The sequence below is a fragment of the Plectropomus leopardus genome, chromosome 7 (genome assembly GCF_008729295.1).
Source record: "Plectropomus leopardus isolate mb chromosome 7, YSFRI_Pleo_2.0, whole genome shotgun sequence".
Taxonomy (NCBI): domain Eukaryota; kingdom Metazoa; phylum Chordata; class Actinopteri; order Perciformes; family Serranidae; genus Plectropomus; species Plectropomus leopardus.
The window spans coordinates 29,678,802-29,689,160 of record NC_056469.1 but is presented as its reverse complement, the minus strand read 5'-3'; the positions used below and the strand labels follow the sequence as shown (position 1 = coordinate 29,689,160).

Sequence of the window (10,359 nt, the reverse complement as noted above, 5' to 3'; positions counted from 1 at the left end):
GCAAATTGTTATCATCTGTAAACACCTCAGCCGAGACCTCATTCAGCACAACAAAGTGGAAAAGCAGTTTTGACAAATTGTTCTTTCACCGTAAGTTATATACAGTATTTGCAGGATATATTTGTTCTATGTATAGTTACCACATATTCACAGCTGTGGAAGTGCAGTATTTTATTGTTCTAATGGGGAAAATATTTTCAAAAAACATGTTAACAGAGACAAAATTAATATTCTCTTGGCCCTTGTGTATTTTTCCTATTCTCTGCAACTGTAGCTATGACATGACTTTCAGATATTTGAAGAGTTTGAAACTTCACATTTTCCAGGTTTTTTTGCACATCATAAACTGATAATATCTAACAATGTAAAAATGTTTTTCCTATTGAAAGGGCATCTAAATGTAGCTGTAGTGGGAGGGGGGAAGTGTGTCTCATTTACTTTCCAAGTCCAGAGTTTCCCTGACAGCTAACGGTCTCACAATGTCGATTGTTGTTTAAGTCTGTTTCTTCACCTTGCGTCAAACTGCTGGTTAATGTCAATACTTTCCACAAGCTTCTGATGCAATATTTATTAATAACAGTTTTTTAACACATATAAATAATACCTTCATTCACATGTAGTGTAGTCTGCTTACAGCGACATGCAGACGAGGACAATGTAGACAAGTTGTCAGAGGTTAAAAAAAAATAATCCCCGACACATTGTAGGAAGAGATAAAAAGTGCTTGTGTAGCGTGGATCTGTAACCTCTACTTGTTGACCTCGTACACCAGCTTCAAGTCTGCACACACTACAGTGTACACAGCGATGATCAAACATCTAAGTGAAGTGACAATAAGCAAAAAGCTTCTTTGAGTGAAAGGGGACTTAACAAAGTAGCAAGCTATGGATGTCGAAGTGTAGTTTGTAATTATGCATGTTTTTGTTCAATTCTGTCTCACCCCCAACTCATCAAATATTGATGCCTGGTCAGTGGCCCCTTGGCATCAGACACTGCTGCACAGAGGCACCCTTTAGCAGCGATATGAGACAACTCGGGCGGCAGCATTTGTTGACGCTCCGGTCAACTAACATAGCATGAAGAGCAAAATATTCCACATTTGGCGGGTGGAAGGGGAGATGGATGGGTCAAACAAACCCTAGACTTTCACCCAGGAGCCTGCTTTGTCAAGTGTGAAACCCAAAGTAAGTGGTGTTGTTTTAACCCTCCTGTTATGTTGGGGGTCAGTTTGAACAATTTAAATAAATATTTTAAATTATTTTTAATTTGGAAAATATTTTAAAGCATTTTTTAAGTATGACTGAATAACTGATAACTTTTACTGAACTTAATTAGTGTAATCAACTTTTAAAGTAGAAAATGTAGAAATGTAGTAGAAATACGTTACACAGAGATCTCCTTGCTGTAATGTCAACTGAGCATAACAGGAGGAATAATAACAATGTTAAAGAAGATCAAATACTTTTAGAGTTTTCAAGGCTGATTTCTTAATTCTGGTTTGGTTTCTAAACTGCACATGTAGTTTACATAGTGCTTTGACACACACAACAACAAAAAGCCAAACAGCTCTATTAAACACAAGCAAGAAGAAACTAAGGTAGAGTTAGAATAAAATTATAAACAGAGGACAAATAATGCAAGATGCAGGATGCATAATGTCAAAAAAAATACAAAGAAATAGACTTAAAACAACCACAACAGAAACCACAAACAAAAGGAAATAGACAAGATAAAACAGAAATGGTAAAATAGATCAAAATAAATAAAAAGACAAAAAAAATTATAAAAAAGATGACATCACATAAAGCAAATCTATAAAAATGGGTTTTAAAAAGTGGTTTAAACGAAGTCACATACAAGATCATATAAACAGCAACAGTGACAGCCACAGACAACAGACATTTGGTGTATATGGTGCGATGTAGTGAAAGGCAGTATTCCCAAGTACAGCCCAATTTCAATGAAGTTGGGGACATTGTGTAAACGTATATAAAAACAGAATACAATGATTTGCATATTGTTTTCAACCTAAACTCAATTGAGTACACTACAAAGACAAAATATTTCATGTTCGAACTGATAAACTTTATTATTTTTTTTGCAAATATGTACTCATTTTGAATTTGATGCCTGCAGCATGTTCCAAAAAAGCTGCCTGGATTCGCAAATCATTAAATTCTGTTTTTATTTACATTTTACACAACATCCCATCTTCATTGGACTTGGGGTTTGTATTTGCCCCAAGTGGTTTTGAATTTGCGAAGTTGTGCTATACAGTGGCAACTTCAGTGAAAGACATTTATTCACCAAAAATTATATACATGCAGTTCTTCTTGAAAGTTGAGACAAGTGATGAGCATATTTATCTCCTGTGATAACATGCAGGGCACAGTGACAAACTGTGTCAAGTTGTTTTAAAGAGAACAAGGTATCTCCTTAATCAAGCACAGGACATGGTGGTTGACTGCATAGTCGTTTTCCTGTCCTCAAGAGAAAAACATACTTTATTCTGATGTAAGAAACCTTTTTTTCTTTCATCGTGATAGTTTATGCCAGTTGTTCCAGGTGAAAGTAAGATTTCTATCTAACCAAATTCAGAAAATGAGCAGCTTTATTTCAGCAATTTAATGTGGACTTGTGACAGGAAGATGAAGATCGAGTCACAGGTACCTGTGAGTGAAACAGTTTTTGTTTTATCATCATTCAATGCAGGATTGAAGTTTTGTCTGTAGAACATCAAACGTAGACTGTAAGTCTGTGCAGGAGTAAAACAATTTTTATGCAGATTGTAAATAAAAGTGGACCAAGTACAGAGCCCTGTTGTACCCCCTTTGAAGAGGTAGGTCGATGGGAGACCATCAGTGCAGAACGGCTGTGTTCTGTTAGATAAATCGTGCTATGGAAAAATACATAGGCGTTATATAAGCAGTTGGTTCTTTGCATATGACGTTAAACATCAGTGAATTGTCCAGATGAAGGGCAGCTGGAGGCAAAGACTACTAACACTACACAAATGCCAGTGACTTATGGCAGTTCCAGTTGGTTAACTTTGCCATCTTAGGTCCAGAAAATAATAGGATTTAAAGGGAGAAGTTAAAAAAAATCACTAAGAGCCAGTGGTAGATGTGGTTCAAAATCCAAAAAATGTCTTCAGTCTAGAAGAACAGTCAACTTATTTTAAAGCGTTGCATTGTGCTGGCACTATGCCGTGACAACTTTTTCCTGTCTTTAGCCACAACCCAGATCTTTAACAGCATTTCACCACACCTCTAGGCATGGTTGACTTAGGTTGTGGAAAATAGTAGCTTAACCCTTTGAAACGTAAGCAAATTGTTCTGATTTCTTTCAAAAACTTCAGAAGAAGGCAATAAGCAAGACAAAGAACAAATGATTCAAAAACTCACAAGAAATTAGTTTTTTTTAAAAAAAGAAAATTACCTGTAAAAAAAACCAAATAGACAGAAAAAAAACCCAAACAAACAGGGCAAACAAGACTTGGAAAAAGTGCTTAAAATACTATAATAATTTTAATAACAAAATTTTAAATGTGATAATTACAAATATGGTTTTTACATGGCATTTTTATTTTTACCCAAGACATTTTTCCCTGGCTTTTGTAAAAATAATTTTCTAAATCTACTCATGTCTTCCACTTTGTGGGTCATTTTTTATCAAGTTGCTTATTGCCTTTTTTTCTCTTGTTTTTGAAAGAAATTGCATCAACTGCTTAGGTTTCAAAGGGTTAAACAATTGTGAGAGGGGCTTGCAAGCAGCACGAGAAAAGAAATATAGCTCCAGGTTCCAAAGCCCTTTGAAACCCTGGTTAAAGTTTGCTAATAGGGCCAAACTCATACACATAATCGCTGCCAGGATAGTTGGTCTCCCCTTAACACAGTGCCACAGTTCTTCTACAAAGCTACATGGTGTTCATGTTGAGATGTTACTTTTGGGATGCTGACTTTTCCTCTCTGCTCTGTGTGTCATCAGTAAATGCAGGAAGATAGCAAATTGAAGAAATAAATGGAGGCGTAAATACAGATGTTTCCATACAATGCTCCCTGAGTGGTTTGATGAGTATTACAGTGACGTGATTAATGTTTTGCAATATGTAGTCACTACATCTCAATCCAGCTGAACGCCTACAGTGTTCAGTCCCATCATCAATAAATACAAATGAGGAAATATATTTTGTAAGAGTAGTGTTCAGAAACAAAGAGGAAGTTTGGCTACTTCAAGCTTCATTGTAAAAAGAATTCATGTTTAATTCATTGTTTTTTTTTGACAAAAGGCAACATTCAGTTGCAACATTATGATTAAAATCAAGACAACGAAAAGTATAATTCATAGAGACATGAAAAGACAACCACTGAAGTCAGAGGCAATACTAGATTCTATATATATACTGCTTTTGGTCTTCAAATGTTTTCCTGGCACTGAACAAAAGCACGTGCCCAAAACCAAACCAAAAAGATAAAAAAGGAAAAAGAAAAAGAAAAAAAAACCTGTGACGTGAGACAGGTTTGACTTCCTGTGATGCAACCAGTGATAAGTTAAACCTCAGTTCCATCTCTCATTCACTGACTGAGACATCAGTAGCACCAGGACAGCCCCAGAGGTAATGCCACTTTTTCGTTCTCTTCACATCATAGTCACAACTTTTGATTCTTTTAAACAATAAAAACTCGATGTACATTACATTTGTGAATTTGCTGTAACCATACCACAGACATACATTTGTGTGAAGGTACTTTAATGATAAATCTACAGCGGTAAATCTAATGAGACATTTAAGAACACATGTTTCATTTGTAATTACAGTGTGATACTCACGTCCATGGCGACATGACGTGTCCGCAGCTGCTGCTCGTGTGTTGGTGCTGCAGCATCCTCGCTGTGACCAGCTGCATCAGAGGTACGGCTCACTTGTCTGAATGCACCGATATTTCCTTATATATTTATATATATTTTCTTGTCTCGTATCTCATCTTGTGGTCTTCACATCAAATTCTCCCCCTTTGCGTGATTAACAACCCTCATAACTTATTCCGACCACAGTGGGAGGTTAAGGGGAAATGTTAACATGAGAGATGTAAAGTGATAATTGTAATCATCATGTTACTGTACGTGATGATTCGAATTACCGTCATCTGTGAGTAAAATTAGAGTAATAATTTGATTACACCAGTCATGGAAAGTAACCGTGTACATCTACTCAAGTATTGTGCAAAGTACATTTTTGAAGTGAGGAAAAATGTTTCATTTCTTTGTAGCATCTTTTTGCCACTGACAGGCTCATTGTTATTGTAAGCATCATGACTGTGCTCAGGATAGGTGTCACATTGCAGCCTTTTTCGTCGCTACTGGCTGCAGTGGTCCCTCAATACTGGACCATTTCAAAAATTGTTGTCTTCATCAGTCATTTACACAGAAATGTGGTAAAATAGGGTTTAAAAATACAGAAGTTTCCCTTTAAGTGAAGGATCTAAAAACTTCTTCCATCATTGCATGACTCAGTATTTCAGTAAATCAACTTATTATATCAAATTTATTTTTCATTGTATAATTATTTTTTTGAAATATTGGAAGAATAAGAATATTTGATAATCTAATTTATTTAATATAGTATTATCATTATTATTATTATTATGTCTGATATCTGTAAAACCAGAAGATGACACTAACTAACTTATTAAACCATGTTTCTGTGTTGTTTGTGATGTGTGCCACAGCAAGCTATTATGCATGTACAATACAGTTTCTGCAATATCATAGATTGTGTTAAAATGTGCACAACAATAATCTTTTTTTTCTCACTCGCTTTCTGTAGTTGATGGGTATTCATGTGTCAGTGCGTACTGGGACACAGTTACTTGTGTCTTGAACATCAGCGGTAATCCTGAGGAACAGTCAAACACCACCTACAGCCTGACGTTCGTCGACGGGTGGGGGTAATGGCACTTTTTACACAATTATGTATATGAATAAAAGAACTTACCCATATGGAAATTAATGCTTGTTTTGTTTTTTTTTCATCTCTAGGGATGGTTTGGAGATTCCCTGTCCGCTTGTGGTGATGAATCACAGTCACATCTGTGTGTGTAAAGTCAAAGGGAACTCAGACAGATTCTGCAATTCTGACAAATATGACATAAATCTTTGTCACAATTCCAACTGCCATCCTGTAACGAAAGCTTTTGAACCATCACAGCACAGTAAGTATGAATTAACTTATTAAATGTCTGTGTGATTTACATGTGTGTTTATGTTTGTGTTTATTTGTACGCAGATGTTTCTGCGTGATATTCAGTCTATTAAAATGACACTAAAGAAATTAGATATTTCCAAAGCGTGGCACCTTTGTTATTCAGGAGACATACCAAAAGTGTGGACTGAAGTCACGTGATTTAGCATTAACTAAATTAGCATTAACACTATTCATTCCCATCAAGTCAAGACTTCATTCCCTTAGATCCACTTTGAAGCAGTCTGACAGCATCCAAACAAATTGCAAGAGAGAACCATGAAGAATGTTACGTTACTGAGCAACAGTTGAGAAAAAATCCACAAAAGATAATTTTGTTTGTGTACAAAAACTACTCAGTCAACAACAAACAATTTGCAATACACAAAATCAAAAAATTACAGGTACAGATGCAAAAATGTAATGCAAATTTGCTTTAACAAATAATTTTTTTTAGGATTTTGGTCAGTTTAATACATTACTACACTGTTGTCAAAATGTCATTACATTTGGTGAATAGTGCATTTTGGCTTGTTTAGGACTCAAACTCAAAGGCTAGGACTTGAGACTGGACTCAGATCTTGACTGTCTTGACTTTGGACTCGACTGGAGATTTTCCTGTGTTTACTTGGGATTGATTTGGGACATGCCTTTCATGACTTGTGACTTGATTTGGGACTTGATCTGATCTGACCTCTGGGGGATACTTCACAAACATTGGGCTGTTCCTGTGCAAAATATTCTTTACACATCAGACAGGTTTTTTTATACTTTGTAGATAATGCTTTGATAATGTTTGTGATCAGTTCAGCCGACTCCTCCGCACCAAGCTGAGGTCCAACAAACACCAGAAACTTTCAACATCACTTGGAAAAGTGGGTATGAAGACCATCCGTTCCTCATCGGTGCCCTCGGCTACGAACTGTTACTTCAAACATCTCAAAGCGCTGAGAGCAAGGTAAGATCTACAATTAAAGGTCCAGTGTGCAGGATTTAGGGGCATGTACATTTTAAATAATATTCAGTACAATGTTTTCATTAGTTTATACTCACCTGAAACTCTTAGCCTTGACAACCAAACCGATCCCTGCTCTACACTGTCGGCCCTCGCTGTCGCTACTCAGCTTGATTCAACATGCTGAATGAGAAATCACTCCGACAGTGCAGAGGAAGCGAAACAGGACAGCGAAAAGTAAAACAAGGAGCTTCAGTATTTAGCATCTGAGCTCTTTGGCAGTAACGTTTCCTGATAGTTTGTGTATTTGTTCACAGCTGCCCGTTGAATACACTCTTTCAACATTAGATTGTGTTATTAATGTGCTTACTGGTTAACTCGGGTCAAGACGGTCCTCTGGTTTCCGTTTTTGAGATACAGATGACTGCTGTCTGCTGGAATAGATGGAATTTCCTCTCACGCAGGCACAGATTTTACACGCCTTAAGAGTCATTGTGTTTACTTTAGAATAAGCCATTTATATATACATATAAAGGGGTTCCTCTTCCACAGAGTCCACCAAGTTGTTTCTACAGTAGCCCAGAAAGGACAAATCAAATGGCTCCAGATGGGGTCATTTATGTTTTTGCGTCAGTCAACAGCTACATGCTCAGCACATGGGAGAAGTTTCAGTTCTGCAACCTCATTGGTAGATCTCACTAAATCCTGCACAGGACCTTTGGAAAAAGCATTGTCAATATGTTTTACTAAAATAAGATCTAATGATAATTGTGTTTGACTGTTTCAACCTCACCTCAGACTCTTCATCCCAATTTACACGAGAGGTTTAAATATATTCCAAGGTCACTACTTCAACCAGGTGCTACATATTGCATCAAAGTGAGATCTATACCTAAAAATCAGGACTATGAAGGAACTTGGAGTGAATGGGGTCCATCGACATGCTGGAAAAATGAAGCAGGAGAAGGTAGTGACACTTTTTCTTTGAAGGCTTCATGACACTGTTTTGTCCCTGAGTTGTGTGTCTCAGCGTTGTCAAGACCAATTATTTTTTATTGTATGAATGACTTGAGTCACAGTTTCATATACTTCAAACAAACCCACCCCCTCTTATCACCGCCTTCATAGAATAATACTAATAACTAACCAGCAAGCAATAGACTTACGGTCTTCTCTATGACTCACTAATTCTGTGGTATTTCACAAAACTTTCTCAGAACAAGATAAAACATTAGTCATTTTAATCAAATCTGTGATCCCCGTGGTTGTGGCTGTTGGAGTCCTGTTGTTTGTGTTCTACTGTCCTGCTGCAAGGTAAAGCATCTGTACAGCAAAATGTTGAAAGGGGAAATTTTACAATCATTCTGCACAATCAATTTCATCTGCTCTGCCTATTGTTTGCATGGTTGACTGATCTTGTATTTCATGATTTGCTTGACAGAATGAAGATAAAAACTCTGTCCCACACACCATCACCAGCACCTTTCTTTCAACCTCTCTTTCAACAATACGAAGGCAATCTCCAGGTGAGGCGGTGACACGATATCCTCTTGTTCATTCTCTGTTATATGGTATTAATGTCGGAAGTAGAAATTAAGTGTTGCCCAGAAGTCTGTTGCAAACCATAATTAGATTTAGTTTAATTTCATATTGACCTCAGTGGATGTATTGTTTCACAGGAATAAACAGAAATACACAGGACGTGATACAAAGTGCAAAAGGAAACGATTGTCAATAAGCATCCTGTTTTCCAAGAGTTGGTGTAATAATCTAAGAAAATATTCTCATTGTGTGTTTCTGCAAACCACTAATTTGTTACTTTTACGTGTTTCATATGAATCAATCATATTTTTTTGTTTGTTAGAAAACAAACAAAAAAACAGTTATTTTTGGCAAGCTTTTGCTTTGTTTCCACCAGTATCTGCAGCATTTCCAACCTGGTTTGTGGCACCATACCTAGGTGCTTTTTTTACAGAACCTGGGAAGTTTTTGGCACCTACCTCAGACCTCTGTGTTCTTTACAGGCACATCACAGTGTTTCCCGGCAGCATTTGAGGCACAAAGCATGGATGTTTTATGCCAAAACATGATCTTTTCCTAACCATAATCAAGTGTTTTCCTTTTTTTTTTCTTTTTTTTTGCCTAAATCTGCATTAAATTGAAGTCACAGGGATTGGGACGGTTTCTTGAGTTTCTGCAAAAACAAATGAGTCTTTCCATTGTATGTTGTGAGTAACGTGCTTTAGTCAAAATGAGTCATGCACCCTCATCACACTTAGTGTTTCTTTTCTGAATTTCCAGGAATGGTTTTCACCTCGTGGCAAATTTGTACTTACATATAAAACTGAGGAAATCTTGACAACTGATGTGATCGTTGTCCCCAAACCCATCACAAAGGACCCAGAGGAGAACCAGAACTTCCACAGCCCTCCAGTGACACAGCTGGCTTTCCCTCAGTGTCAAACCTCTTATGTTGGCTTACCCGGGACACATGAGGCGTCCCCGCCTCTAACAATGGTCTGTCCAGGGAACATGTCTTACACTCAGTTGCCCTGTTCCATCTGGGGGGTTGGCACTGGAGAGGCAGAAGTTGTCTCCTCTCTGCCTAAAGATTTCTTCAACATTAGCCATGTAGACTCCGGCTGTGAGGACCCAACCCAGAGCCCAGAGTGCAGTTTACCGAACAGTCCTGTAGAAGACAGCCCACCACCGTGTTACTGCAGCGATTACTGCATTCTCAACAAAACCACAAAAGGTTTCGCTCCTGTTTTAGTGACCAAAGATAACAGAATAAATGCTTTGTCTGAAAGCTAAAGAGATGATCCCGTCATAAGAATGGCAACACTTGGTGGGTTTTCATTACAGATTTGCACAAAACTTAAGCAGTAGTTTCAAAACATCGATAAAACACATTTGCAAGATGATTGTGAATCTCCACTGAGTGATGTTATGCCACTTCTCCTCTGGCAATAACATTCCAAGAAGCATGGCGATGGATGTTCAGATCATTAGCAGGTTTATTTTTATTGCAGCCACCACACTAGCCATCATTTCCAATCGCAGGGGACATAGGCGTGTTACATGAGCAATAATGGAAAGGCAAGCCCCTTATACATGGGAGCGGCCATGTATGTGGGATTTTCTCTGAGGTGATAGTCTATGA

General features: G+C 37.4%; 1 protein-coding gene across 1 annotated transcript; it reads left to right on the top strand.

Annotated features, from left to right (window-relative positions):
- The first annotated feature begins 4,594 nt into the window (after positions 1-4,594).
- LOC121945091 (interleukin-21 receptor-like) lies at positions 4,595-10,085 on the top strand. The gene is made up of 9 exons (XM_042489111.1): positions 4,595-4,615; positions 4,819-4,912; positions 5,828-5,948; positions 6,040-6,212; positions 7,048-7,199; positions 7,995-8,163; positions 8,414-8,510; positions 8,638-8,722; positions 9,498-10,085. The coding sequence occupies exons 2-9, from the start codon at positions 4,843-4,845 to the stop codon at positions 10,008-10,010; spliced, it is 1,380 nt and encodes a 459-aa protein (XP_042345045.1). The 5' UTR covers positions 4,595-4,615; positions 4,819-4,842; the 3' UTR covers positions 10,011-10,085.
- Positions 10,086-10,359: the final 274 nt, after the last annotated feature.